This window comes from Phocoena sinus, chromosome 21 (genome assembly GCF_008692025.1).
Source record: "Phocoena sinus isolate mPhoSin1 chromosome 21, mPhoSin1.pri, whole genome shotgun sequence".
NCBI classification, from domain to species: domain Eukaryota; kingdom Metazoa; phylum Chordata; class Mammalia; order Artiodactyla; family Phocoenidae; genus Phocoena; species Phocoena sinus.
In genome coordinates, this window is record NC_045783.1 from 11,861,832 (window position 1) to 11,876,880 (window position 15,049).

General features: G+C 42.8%; 1 protein-coding gene across 5 annotated transcripts in view; it reads right to left on the reverse strand.

The window, feature by feature from the left end:
- Nucleotides 1-15,049, reverse strand: part of FBXO25 (F-box protein 25) — a 55,042-nt gene that overhangs the window by 26,554 nt on the left and 13,439 nt on the right. For all 5 annotated transcript variants that reach the window (XM_032618185.1, XM_032618181.1, XM_032618184.1 and 2 more), the window contains exons 3-5: nucleotides 3,721-3,824; nucleotides 2,746-2,795; nucleotides 90-182 (exon numbers count right to left, since the gene is read on the reverse strand). In XM_032618185.1, coding sequence (XP_032474076.1) covers nucleotides 90-182; nucleotides 2,746-2,795; nucleotides 3,721-3,824 — 247 coding nt within the window. The remainder of the gene's footprint in view (nucleotides 1-89; nucleotides 183-2,745; nucleotides 2,796-3,720; nucleotides 3,825-15,049) is intronic.

A 15,049-nucleotide genomic window follows, 5' to 3' on the forward strand; every position in this document is an offset into this window, starting at 1 on the left:
TCAAAAGCATCTGAAATGTTTCACATGAAAATCCTCAAAACGCAGGCGCCCCAAAGTGTCATCAAGTGACTCTGAAATAAAATACTCACTCTGGCCACGTAAGTGAACCTCCGGGCGTCCTGGACCGCACTGAAGAAGTCTAAGCGGTTAAAAGCTTCTCCCAAAGTGCAGTAGCCGTGTCTCTGGAAAAAGAGACACAAGTGAAAATCTGTCAAATGAGTCATAAGTCAAAACGAGCAAACAGTTAACGTGAATTAGTCTGCGCAATTTCTTTTTTAATTTTGGCAAAGGATATTCGTTTTTATTATGATCTATTCCATATTCAGCTGAAAATAGAGTAAAATTAAAACAATGCTAAATTTAAGTCATTTATGTATAATCAAGACACTACGCATTGACATTTCTACACCACTTAATGACAAGGATAAATATTGATTAAATATTTGTCAATTTCCTTTGTTGGCATGCATTTGGGGGAGGACAAAATTAAGCCTAAAATCATAAAATAACTGGATGTATTCTAGGCTGTGCAACTACAAATACATAAATCATGCTTGGCCACTACGAAGAAGCATCTGCTATAAACTACACGTTGGAGTTCGATTCCGACGCGGGGAGTCCTGTGTGCCTGCAGGCCTGGACACACGCCCAGCCGCTCAGGATCAAGGCCGAGAGGCACCTGAGTGGGGTGGGGTTCTGAATACCAGCGTGTGGGTGCAAAGGGCTAGAGGTGACGGGACGTGACCGTGGGCAGTGATATGCCCTATATTCCATACTGGTTTGTACAGATCTCTACCCCAGGTTTCAGAAGACATTTTAAACTCGATCTTCTGTATTGGAATACTTAGAACATAAAGAGATCTTCAATGCAGAGTTGTGAGTATAGATAAAGTGGGGAATAATCACAGAAAACATGAGGTGACAAACACGCCTCACATTTCAAACAGAGGACAGGAGAGGGGCCAGAGGGGGAGCTGGAGGGGAAATCCTTAGTCTCTGACAGAAGACGCACCGTGAGGGCTGATTTGGTTTTACATCCAAATCCCAACAACACTCTCAATGTGTGCACAAGCCAACAAGATACACTTATTTAAAACATTCATTATGTATTTTTACTGAATATCCACTAAGTACAAAATATTTTCCTGGGAGCTGTGGAGGAAGCCAAGATTAACTGGTTATCAATCACAACCTGAAATCAATCACAGCTGGTAACTATTCTCTTTCTCAGTGAACAGAATTCCAAACACTGGTGTTCCTTCCAGGCAGTCACCCATCTCACAACAGCCTCTTCTTTGGGGGGAAATAAAATCACACGTTTGAAGCACACAAGCAGCAAACACCTGGTGGGCCCCAGGTGAGAAGACCAAAGCCGTGATGTGATGCGGAGAGAGATGGGACCAGCTCCAAGTCCTGGCCCCTGCCTGTGCCGGTTCCCAGGATCCACGCAACACTCCGCAGACTCACCGCAAGTTCCCCCTCTGCCGCGTGTGCAGCCGAAGCTGGACCTCTGTTCTGTAATCAGTGTCGTGACACCCAGCAAATGAAATGTCTAACAGTCTTTCTTTCTTTTTTTTTAAATAAATTTATTTATTTTTGGCTGCATTGGGTCTTCATTGCTGCGCGCGGGCTCTCTCTAGTTGCGGCGAGCAGGGGCTACTCTTTGTTGCAGTGCAAGGGCTTCTCATTGCGGTGGCTTCTCTTGATGCAGAGCACAGGCTCTAGGCGCACAGGCTTCAGTAGTTGTGGCATGCAGACTCAGTAGTTGTGGCTCGCGGTCTAGAGTACAGGCTCAGTAATTGTAGTGCACGGGCTTAGTTGCTCTGCAGCATGTGGGATTTTCCCGGACCAGGGCTAGAACCCGTGTCCCCTGAGTTGGCAGGTGGATTCTTAACCACTGCACCACCAGGGAAGTCCAAATGTCTAACAGTCTTTCATAAGCTCAAACTAGGTCAGATTCGCCAAACACCTTCCAATGGTGTACTGGAGTGTATGTTATGGGTTAGAGTGGTTTCATACCCATTTAACAATGTTAACCATCGCCAAATAGGTTGGATAAATTTTCTATCTCAGAATCTAATCCTTAAGCTTCTAGGAAGCTGGGCTGGTTTCAGAACACCCACTGTTAACACTTCTGGAACCCTTAACTTACGCTAACATAATACACGCTAAAAAACCGCTCCCTGAATATTTTCCCCCATTGTTGCAAAATAAGGCCAATGCAGAGTTTCTCAGACAACAGATGGAAGCAAGCTTCTCCAGATACCAAGAGAAAAAAGAAACATGCAGAGTTGAGGTGAACAGACCTTTTGCAAAAGAAAGGCGGGCAGGGCTCAACTGCTCTTTGCAGATTCCAGCTTAACTACCATCACCTTAGCTACTACTCTACAAAATAAATGAGGGGTTTACAAACTGTTCTCACCAACCCAAAACACAGGAGAGCCAAGACACAGCCCTACTAGTACCAGAGGCTCACTATGAACAGCTTTTGGGGAGGGCAGGGAAGGAAACATCAAAGTACCTGGGGGTCCATACTTCTTCTGAAACAGCCCTCCGCTGATTCAGATTCGTACGGCGCACTGACATACACCACACACACAAAACACTGTCTCAAGACCCTCTTATGCTTTCACCTCTTAGAATGTGGACACAGGTGTGATATTGCAAAAGAAACAATTTAATGTAACATCACATATTCAACAGTAACAATACAAAACATACTCTTATTTATAATAGAATACTTACTTCTCTTGTGCTTTCTTTATGGACATAGATCCATTTTTCACGATAAAAACCTAGAATAAAAATTAACTTTGTTTTTAAAAGCTGGTGAATCATTACAAAATGAAGATTTTAAGGAACTTCAACAGTGGCACATGCTAACAAAATTATCTGACATCATATAGATAAGAGATGCTTTGACTTGGCTAAATGCAACCAGAATTGCTTCGTTTCCTAATATCAGTTTAAGAGGTACTGAAACATCTTTACGTGAAAGATGATTTATGACAGTACCACGTCTAGGTAACTTGGAAGAAAAAAGTGTCACCAAGTGACTGCAGTCATATCCAAATACAAATGGTTATAAAAGTGCATTTGGTATACACCCTAATAAAAGTTCTCTTCCTCTTTCATGGCCCCGTATGGTGTTCCATTTAAATACACTTTCCAAGTAACTCATCCCAGAGCTTTGAGGATCACGAGTACATTGTCCACGGCGGCCTCCAGAGGGCGCACGACTGAATTCACTAACAGGGTCTCAGGGACTCAAGTCTGGGCATCTGCACAGGGGCCCTTTCAGAGCCTCCCCATCCCCGTCCCGCCTGAATGGCTCCAGTTTTGACCATGTCTACCTTCTGCTCCGAACCAGCAGCGTCTCCTGCACCAAAGCCCAATGTCAAGGTCCCTAAGGTTCGGCCTCACTGCTTGGGAGTGAATGGACCTGAATTCAGGACTGCTATTCAACATTCAGACACAGAGGCTGTTTTGTAGGTTTTCCTGTCTTTGGTTTCGTTGTAGCAAATCTTACTAATGACTTGCTCAGCTAAATGGTTGAGCTGCAGATATCTGACCACTAAGTCAGTGGGCAACTGCGGGTACAGTGCTGCCACGTGTATAACCGTATCACCATTTACGTCATAAGACAGCACTGTCAATGCCATTCAACTTATCAACATATTCAACAAGCAAATATGAAATTATTAATGAAAATGTTCTTACACTGAGTATTTTTGTCATTTCTAAAATGGTCCTTTTTCCTTTTTTTGGATGCATATTCATGCTCTTCATTATTGAATATTTCTTCATCTTCACTATTTAAGATACTGAAATAAAGATACATTTTATTAAAATATTTTTACAGGGGTTTCTTCATCTGGATTTTCTTTTGTTAAAAAGAAATATTTCATTTGCAATTCAGGAGCCCAGAATAAAAATCATGTTAAATTCTGAAAGCAATCCTTAATTTTCAAAGCAACAAATCACAGGTTTGAAATTACAAGGCTAATGTCTACTTTTTCGTTGTTGTTGTTTGTTTTTTGCGGTACGCGGGCTTCTCACTGTTGTGGCCTCTCCCGTCGCGGAGCACAGGCTCCGGATGCGCAGGCTCTGCGGCATGTGGGATCTTCCCAGACCGGGGCACGATCCCGTGCCCCCTGCATCGGCAGGCGGACTCTCAACCACTGCGCCACCAGGGAAGCCCCATGTCTACGTTTTTTGCTTGTTTTGAGAAACCTGAGATTTATCCTGGTTCTTATCAGAATCCTGTATCAGGAAGTGATGCACAAGTTTTAGAATCGCCTAAGGATTTTGAAATGCTCAACCAAGGTAGTTTCAGACTTTAAAACCTATAGTTTTATAGTTTATACTCTGGAAAAAAGTTAATGTGACAATGTGATACCTAATACTAATGATTTGCTATATCCCTGACCCAGCGCTGACCCAGTGCTGAGTAAACTCACATTTCTCTTTGTCCCCATACTTCCAAAGACTTAACTGGAACTACTACTGTATTTCCTCACTAAGCATCAAACAACTAACGCTACCTGTTAAGGTGCTTAACTGAAGCCAGATGAACTAAAACATTTCTTTTTTCCACTTAAATACATCTAATTCAAAGCTTTCCCATTTTTTTCTTTTGGATAAAATAAAATCATAAGGTGATAACTAAACAACTTGAACACATTTTTTAAAAAAAATTTCTTCCTTGTAGTAAAAAATAAATAAGACTATGCAAAAAGCAGTCCACCCCCTCAAAACTGAAGATGCACACAATTTTTATTTTCAGCACACTCACAGCTGGATTGTTTTCAGTCTGACAGCAAGCAGGGGCTCTGTGGAGATGAGCTGGCTAGCGGAGGGCCAGGGACTGATACTCAAAGCCGAGGGAGTAACCCTGCTGGCTGCCTCGTCGCCACTCTTTGACGAGAAAATTGTACGCAAGCTCCTTCCACTAACCTGTATTCACTTTTTTTTTTTTTTTTTTTTGCTGTATGTGGTCCTCTCACTGTTGTGGCCTCTCCCGTTGCGGAGTATAGGCTCCAGACACGCAGGCTCAGCGGCCATGGCTCACAGGCCCAGCCGCTCCGCGGCATGTGGGATCTTCCCGGAGCAGGGCACGAACCCGTGTCCCCTGCATCGGCAGGCGGACTCTCAACCACTGCGCCACCAGGGAAGCCCTGTATTCACTTTTAATCAAAACAGCTGATCTTCCCAAATGAATCCATTTATCACCATCAGAATAGACTTAAAGAACATTGGCAATAGTCGTAAATGATGAAGACAAGCAAAAGTGCATTTAGAAAAAACAGACAACTTAACATTCAGTGGCAGGCGTTAAATAATACCAATTCATAGAAATGGGTTGATCCCGGCTGTATCTCACATTGGTTTGATGTCATTGATTCAAACACTGAAGGTAGAAGATTTCAAATGTGAACAGCTTTTCCAACTACAATCACAAAGGCATCAAGGGAAAGCAGAAGTACACTGCTCTCCAGAAACAGCATCACAGAAAGGAAACCAGGCACCAGGAGAGGAGGGAGCTGCCCGGTATCTCCTGGGAGAGGGAGCTGTGTCCGGCTAGGCCCAGGCAAGCGAGGGGCACTGGGCAAGCGCCCACGTGTGCTCTGCCCTGACTCTGTCCTGGGAAGGCTGGGCCGTCTGAAGGGAGGCAACAGGCCCGGGGACAGACGTACAGGAAGGAAGCACAGACATCTATACATTTCAACCGTGTTGACTTACGAAGGCGACACTCTCAGCCCTCCACGCCCACCGCTCGGCACTCCACCAGCACCCCGTCACCCTCTCTCTCAGGAATGTTTTTCTGATAAACCCACCAAAGGTGCATGGCTTCCCCACACCCCACGTCCATGTCCAACCAAGACAAGGATACGTATGGAGAAGAACCATCAAAAACATCTCCTGACATACAGGTAAACAGCAAGGACCTACTGTATAGCATAGGGAACTGTATTCACTATCTTGTAATAACATATAGTGGAAAATAATTAGAAAAAGGATACGTACGGATACATGTGTAACTGAGTCACTCTGCTGTACACCTGAAGCTAACACAATATTGTAAATCAACTATACTTCAATTAAAAAAAAAAAGTCTCCTGACAGGAATAACCAAGGGCCGAGGAAAGAAGTTACTCTCTTCTCCTAACTCACGCCTTGAAGTCAGCCTGCGGCTTTTAACACTGTCCAAGGGTGACCTCACCTTTTCCCACCTTAGGATCCTCACCCTAGTGACGACCCATTAGACAACTGGTGACATTTTTCTCAAGAGTCACATAACGTGGTCTTAAGCTTCAACCCCAGACCTTTCTCGGGCCAGCACAATACTCTGTGATGGGCTATCACCTTCCAATCATTTCCACCCAATTCTAGGAAATAAGACAAGGGAGGGTAAACCTCCGGGTTTGAACATGGTTAATCGGCAGTTCGTAACTGTTATGTTGTAAGACAAGTCACAGAAGTTTTGTAATTAGTAAGAAAAATTACCAACATTTGTGAATGATTTACATTTTAATATTTATAAAGGTAATTTGTGCTAATAAAAAAAAACCAAGTATAAAATGAAAAGTCTCCCTTGCCAATCTCACGCCTGAGAATTGGGTAAATTTTCATTATTTCTATCTTCACTTGTTCTGGTTGCTAATTTTATAATTCAAACCAAAACAAAACAAAAAACCCAGGCACATACCTCTGTTTTGAGCTGCCTGTAAGAGACAACGAATTAACCTCATTACTACCCTCCCTTCCATTCTGGGTGGCAATTCATCATTCAACGATCATCAACTCATGACCCATCTAACCTCATCTCTCTCTCCACCCATTGCTTGGCAGGGGACTCACTTCAATTATTTTGACATAAATCCCAGACCGGCTATCATTTCAGGTGTAAATGTCTCAGGATGACACTTAGTCCTGCTGTGATCTGTGTAATTAGTGTTTCTTCATGGATGAGCTCTCCAGGGCGTTCCCATCAGCATCCAATGTCTCTTAAAGGTGCCCAGAGGGCAGGGACTCCTGCTGGACTAACCCCTGGCTGGGGGATGGGCAGGCACTGCTGCCTGGGTGCCCCTGCCTGGCCCTCAGGGAGAGATGGGGAATAGGTGGGCTGTGCTGTTGGCCCGTGTGTATCCCAGGTCTGGAACTGCGGGCACCCCGGCCACCTATGGTGCTGCCCCGACCACATCACTGCTCAGTGCTGGCGTCAGATACCTCCACGGCCTGGGGGAGGGAGGGATGCCCAGCACGTGTTCTGTCGGTAGTTCTGTTGGTGGCTCCTACTGCATTTCTCAAGTAAATACCCCGAGGCTGTCCCTGGGAGGAGCCCCCTGCTGCAGCCACCTCCTTGGCAATACCATCCCACACTATCCCCACCCCGCACTCTCCCCACAGGGAAGCCCTTCGGCTACAGACCATGCAAGCGTGTCTCACAGACTCCTTACCCTTTCGGGTGCACCAAGACACTGAGAGTTGCGCCCCCCATTTTCTCTCAAGTACAATGTATATTTACAGTATTTAAGATAATATATACCTTTTTTTAAATCATTTCTAGGATTTTGCATAGGAGGGGAAACTGCAGCATCCATCCCCACCCAATTGCTTGAAATCAGAATCTTAAAAACTGTACTAAACCAGAAATATTTATTACTGCCTTGGGTTAAATAGTGGCCCCCTCAAATATGTCTAAGTCCTAACCCCTGGAACTTGTGAATATGAGGGTCTTTGCAGATATAATTACATGAAGGATCTCAAGACAAAATCATCCTGGATTAACCAGATGGGCCCTAAATCTTATATGGGGAGAGGCCACACAGGAGAGACACAGGGGGATGGCGGGTGACAGCAGCCAAGGGATAACAGCCGAGTGACAGCAGAGGCAGAGACTGGAGCTGAAGGACAGCGAGCATTGCTGGCAACCCCAGAAGCTAGAAATTCTCCCAAAAAGCCTCCAGAAGGGACCACCCCTGCTGACACCTGCATTTCGGACTTCTGGTCTCCACACTGCAAGGAAAAAATTTCTGTTGTCTTATACCACTGGATTTTCAGTATGGCAACCCTAGAAAACTAATACAATTCTCTATCTTCTTAAATTACTTCAGTTGGTATTGCTCTTGAAAGCACATATGGGCTATCAATTCTACCATACAAATAGAGGAGACTCTGGGAAGAAAAACGCAGCGAAATGAAATATTTAACATACCAAAGTAAACATGACAAACAAAATGTGATCATTTTACCAAAAAACAAAACAGAGGAACCCCTCAGACACAGTCACCAGTAACTGACTGCCAAGCTGACTTCCACGGGCGTTTCTCTCAGTGAAAGGAACTTCTCTCCCAGCAGGGCCACAGTCTCTGCTCTAACAGTCCCAGGTTACTGTTTTCAGTTGTATGTCGGTCACCTATTAAACTTAGCTTTTTATCCTCACATTACCCACAAAGGGTCAGGGTTATATTACTTTCTCCTGCTGGCCAAATGTTCACGTTTGTTTTCCTGATATAAAGTCACTTTTGCATCAGTGTATTATTAGCCTCTCTCGCAAAAAAGATGTTAAAAAAAGGTCCAATTTTTTTAAGTTAAAAAAAAATGCAAAACCTGTCTGGTTTTAGCATTAGCACTTCCGTCCTACACATCTCATGTGACATGCTTAAGGAATCTGATGCAGACGTGATACATGAAGGGAGCAGCAGGCAGGTGGCGGGACGGGATACTGAAGACCAAGGTGGACAGCGGCCCAGGCAGGCCCACGGCTCTGCCAGCGGGAGAAGCAGTGGACACCCCCATGCAACTTGACGAGGGGAACACCGTCTTTCAGAGGCTCCAGAGGGAGCCCTCTTGGAGAAGGGCCATGTAAGAAGTCCAACCACAGCAGCTGCAGACTCCATGAGAGAGCGCCAGGAAGGCACGAGGGCATAGCGGCCACCCTCTGCATTCCACCGATGCCCCGCAGGCGTGCTCTGACGGCTTGCCTCCAACCTGCTCCCTTGCCTGAATGACAGACCCACCGAGCACCTCATGACGGTCACACTCCCGCTTACTCTAGGAGTGCACGTCCATAACGTGAGAAAGACACAAAGACCTGACAGCAGTTCTGCAGGAGGAATCACAGGCCAGGAATGGAATGAGTTCAGGTGACATAGTTAACATACTCAAGTGAGTCAAGGATTTATCATTTAGATAAACTCAGTCTTAAAGGTAAAGGTCGCAGCAAACGTTAGGAATGTGCATATGAACAGAGAAGTACGGCAACCAGGAAATTAGTGGAGAATCCACTACAGAATGAGCTCGGGAGGCCGCCAGGACTAGAGAGGCAGAGGCAAGAAGTCTGGTGTTAAACAAGTAACATGTATGTACTTGTAGAATTACATGTTTCTACACGTACACGAAGGGTCCATGATGACAGAAAAGACACAGCAAGTGATGGCTATAAGACACATAGCAGAGAACAATGACTAACAAGGTAGGGGAGGGCAGGGGAGACAGGTCAGCAGCTAACTGCAGTATTACACACTGTACGGAGCCAACAGTCAGTGGTCAAAAAGAAACCAAGGATACCACACAAAGGTATTAGCATAAAGGTGAAAATAAGAGGTAAAAAACTTCCTAAATATCAAAAGAGTAAAAGCAAATAAAACACAAGGGGCCAGACTCTCTGTTGTGTGTATGAGAGAGGTGAACATAAATAAAGACAGACAGATACAGATGCAAACGTGTACTGTACATCCAAAACATTAATTTCAGGGAACTGAGGCCAAATGGAGCAGTAAGCGTGAAGGGGATTGGCTCACTTTTAAAGGAAAAGTGTTTGGGGTTGGCTCACAAAGCAAAACAAACACCATACCGAATACGCACACATATAAAAGGATGGGGAAGTACACATCAGCATGTACAGACCCAAGAAAGACAAGTGTGGCAGGAAACTTTATAGCATTAAATACATATATCGATAAAAAAGTAAATAATATAAACATACAGCTTGAAAGCTAGAAAAAGAGTAAGTGAACAAAAAGAACTGTTAAAGATAAAAACAGGTGGGGCCTTCCCTGGTGGTCCAGTGTCTAAGGCTCCACGCTCCCAGTGCAGGGGGCCTGGGTTCAATCTCTGCTCGGGGAACTAGATCCCACATGCCGTAACTGAAAGATCCTGTGTGCCGTAACTAAAAGACCCTGTGTGCTGTAACTGAAAGATCCTGTGTGCCGTAACTAAAAGATCCTGTATGCTGCAACTAAGACCCAGCACAGCCAAATAAATTAAAAAAAAAAAAAAAGATAAAACAGGTATTAATAAATAGTAAAAGAGTAGAACTGAAAAATAAGCCCCAAAGCTGGTTCACTGTACAAAACAAACCAGCAAGATAAACCACTAGATATCTTATCAGACAAAACAGAGAAAGTACGCTATATAAAATTAATGACAAGAAGAAAATTACAAACACAGGAAATTTTAAAAATTGTAAAAGGCTACTTTGTACAACTCTTTGTAAATAAATGAGAAGAAATGAAACAAGTTTCTTAAAAATATAAATTTAACAAATAAAAAAATATCAGATTTTTCCCTTAGAGCTAGTTAAATACAAAGTTCATTTAAGAAGAAAGCGAGGAAGAATTAGGAGACAATTCAGAACAAGAACAGCAGTGGGAGAAGTCTAGTCCTACCTGATATTAAAACAAATTATAAAGCCTCATGAAAACTGCTTCTGGTCCAGTTCAAGATGGTGACAAAGGAGGACCCCAAGCTCACCTCCTCACAGACACACAGAATTGACAGCTACATATGGAACAATTTTCTCTGAGGAAAACCCCCAAACCAGCAGAGCACCCCTACACTTCAGCTGAACAAGAAAACAACACATTTAAGTGGGTAGGAGAGGCCCTGACACATCTCACCACAAACCTCAGCCCCGAGGGGCTGTCCAGAGTCGGGAGGGAACTCCCAGCCTGGAGCTTCTCTCTGAGGAGTGAGGGACGTGAACTCACATCAGCACCCCAACTTTTAAGACCTGCACCTGAGAGACAAGCCCCCAGACATCCAGTGAGAGCTCTCCACCAGCTGCCTCCAGAACACAGTACAGAGACCTCAGCCCAAAATGCACCAGCTTCCCTGTGAAAGAGGCCTGTCAGTTTACCTTCAGCTATGGCCGAAGGGGCAGGGTGCTAATGAAATACTCATCTGGGAGCTGACTGCAACCCTCTCTAGAGACAGGAGCCTGGCAGGCACCACATTCATACTCTCTCCCTGCCCCACTGTGGGTCATCAGCATCTCTGAGTGAGGAACAATGCACACATCTGGTACGCAGACTGTCATGGCTGCTGCCCAGAGAACCCAACCCTTGATAGCCTGGCTCTAGTGGCCAGTGGCGCTGTGCTCGTGGGTTCAACAGGACAATAGCAGAGAAGGAAACCATTCTTAACTGGCTACCCCAGGGCTCAACTCAGAGGAAACCGACAGAAAAGCCTACCTCCCAGTCTTCCCCTGAGAGGTATATGTGCATACTTCAAAAGCTGCTGCCTCAGGGTCTGGCTTCCAATCAGCTTGAATCTACGTAACAACTGATATATACTCCCCTTTGCGACACTGACAGGTCTTGGCACACCCTCAACTACTGAGAGAGACTAAAAATAAAGTAGGCTGATTGGACAATCACAGAGGTTTGAGAGACAACCAAGAGCTGGGGCAGGGTTGAACAGTAAGGTTCATCTCCTACACCAGGCCACTCCTTCAAGACTGGAGGAGGTGGCTGTTTTATCTAATGCACAGAAACCAACACAGAGGGTCAAGGAAAATGAAGAAACAGAGGACTATGTTCCAAATCAAAGAACGAGATAAAACCTCAGGGAAAAAAACCTTAATAAAATGGAAATAAGTAATTTACCTGATAAAGGTTCAAAATAATGGTCATGAAGATGCTCACTGAGCTCTGGAGAAGGATAAATGATGAACAAAATAAGAATTTCAACAAAGAGAAAATATAAGAGTACCTAATAGATGTCACAAAGCAGAAGAATACAATAACTGAACTGAAAAATACAACAGAGGGGTTTCAAAGCAGACTAAATGAAGCAAAAGAAAATATCAGTGACTCAAAGACAGGGAGTGGAACTTACCCAATCAGAGCAGCCAAAAGAAAAAAGAATGAAAAAGAATGAAGATACCTTAAGGCATTCTGGGACAACATAAAGCAGACCAACATTCACATTACAGGGGTCCCAGAGGAGAAGAGAGAAAGAGGCAGAAAACTTACTTGAAGAAATAATGGCTGAAAACTTCCCTAACCTGGAGAAAGAAACACACATTCAGATCCAGGAAGCTCAGAGAGTTCCATATAAGATGAACCCAAAGAAAGTCACACCAAGATACATTATGATTAAAGTGTCAAAAGTTAAAAACAAGAGAAGAGTCTTAAAAGCAGCAAGAGAAAAACAATTCCTTACATACAAGGGAATCTCCATAAGAATATCAGCAGATTTTTCAGTAGCAACTCTGTAGGCCAGAAGGGAGTGGAACAATATATTCAAAGTGCTGGAAAACAAAAAACAAAAAAAACCCTACCAACCAAGAATACTCAGTAAATTGTCCTTCAGAATTGAGAAGAAATAAAGAATTTTCCAGAGAAGCAAAAGTTAAAGGAGTTCATCATGACTAGAACAGCCCTACAAGAAATATTAAAGGGATGCCTTTAAGCCAAAATGAAAGGGTGCTAAATACAAAGAGGGAAACATGAAAGTATAAATCTCACTTGTAAAGGTAAAAATACAGTAAAATTAAGAATAATCTAATGTAAAGGCAGTGGGTTAATCACTCATAAAGACAGTATGCAGGTTAAAAAACAAAAATATTAGTAGTAAAAATAACTATGACTACAATAATTTGTTAATGGATACACAACATAGAAAGATGTAAATCGACACCAAAAATATAAAACGTGGAGGGAGAGTAAAAATGTAGCTTTAGAATGCATTCAAAACATAAGATGTTATCAACTTAAAACAGACTATTACAAATACAAGTTGTTTTATGTAAGGCTTGTGGTAACCACGAAGCAAAAATCTATAGTAGATACACAAAAGATAAAGACACAGGGAACTAAGCATACCACTAAAGAAAGTCATCAAACCACAAAGGAAGTAAACAAGAGAAGAAGAAAGGAACAAAGGAATTACAAAACAGCCAGAAATTAACAAAATGGCAATAAGTACATACCAATCAATATTTACATTAAATGTAAACGGACTAAATTCTCCAATTGAAAGACACAGAGTGGCTGCATGGATTTAAAAAACAAGACAAATATATATGCTGCCTACAAGACACTCACTTCAGATGCAAGGACACACTAAGACTGAAAGTGAAGGAGTGGAAAAAGATAGTCCAGGCAAATGAAAACCAAAAGAAAACTGGGGTAGCTAAACTTACATCAGAAATAGACAAAATAGACTTTAAGACAAAGACTCTAATAAGAGACAAAGGAGGTCATTATATAATGATAAGCAGATCAACCCAACAAGAGGATGTAACATTTGTAAACACAGGAGCACCTAAATAAAGCAAATATTAACAGACCTAAAAGGAGAAATAGACAGCAGTACAACAATAGGAGGTGACTTAAATGACATATTAGACCACATGGACTTAACAGACATATATAGAACATTCCATCCAAAAACAAGAGAATACACATTCTTCTCAAGAGCACAGGAAACATTCTCCAGGATGGATCATATTATAAGGCCACAAAACAAGTCTCAATAAATTTAAAAAAGACTGAAATCATATCAAGCACATTTCTGACCCTGATGATATGAAACAAGAAAGCAATTACAAGACAAAGACTGGAAAATGCACAAATATGTGTAGATTAAACACGTTAATGAACAACCAATGGGCCAAAGAAGAATTCAAAGGAGAAATGAAAAAAATACCTTGAGACAAATGAAAATGGAAATACAACATACCAAAACTTAGGGTATACAGCAAAAGCAATTCTCAGAGGAAAGTTCATAGTGATGAGTGCCTACACCAAGAAACAAGAGAAACCTTAAATAATGTAACTTTATATTTCAAGGAACTAGAAAAGAAGAACAAAGCATAAAAACAATGGAAAAGGGCTTCCCTGGTGGCACAGTGGTTGAGAGTCTGGCTACCGATGCAGGGGACACGGGTTCGTGCCCCGGTCCGGGAAGATCCCACATGCCACGGAGCGGCTGGGCCGGTGAGCCATGGCCGCTGAGCCTGCGCATCTGGAGCCTGTGCTCTGCAACAGGAGAGGCCACAACAGTGAGAGGCCCAGGTACCGCAAAAAAAAAAAAAAAACCACAATGGAAAAAATAGTAGGAAGACAATGGAAAAGATCAATGAAACTAAGAGCTGGTTCTCTGAAAAGATAAACAAAATTGACAAACATTTAGCAAGACTCACCAAGGAGAAAAGAGAGGGGACTCAGAGTCAGAAATGAAAGAGGAGACATCACAGCTCACACCACTGAAATAAAGGATCTTAAGAGACTACTATGAACAATTATATGCCAACACATTGGACAACCCTGAAGAAATGGTTAAGTTCCCAGAAACTCACAACCTACCAAGACTAAATAATGAGGAAAGAGAAAATCTGAACAGACTGATTAAGAGTAAGGAGATTGAATCAGTAACCAAAAACCTCCCAACAAACAAAAAGTCCAGGACCAGAGAGCTTCACTAGTGAATTCTAACAAACATTTAAAGAATAATTAATACCAATCCTTTTCAAAGTCTCCCAAAAAAATCAAAGAGGAGGGAACACTTTCCAAAGTCATTTTGTGAGGCCAGCATTACCCTGATACCAAAACCACACAAGCAAACCACAAGAAAATTACAGGCCAATATCAATGATGAACACAGATGCAAAAATCCTCAACAAAACACTAGCAAACTGAATTCAACAATACATTAAAAGGGTCATATACCATAACCAAGTGAGATTTATTCTAGGGATGCAAGGACGGTTCAACATCTGCAAATTAAACAATGTAAGACACCACATTAACAAAATGAA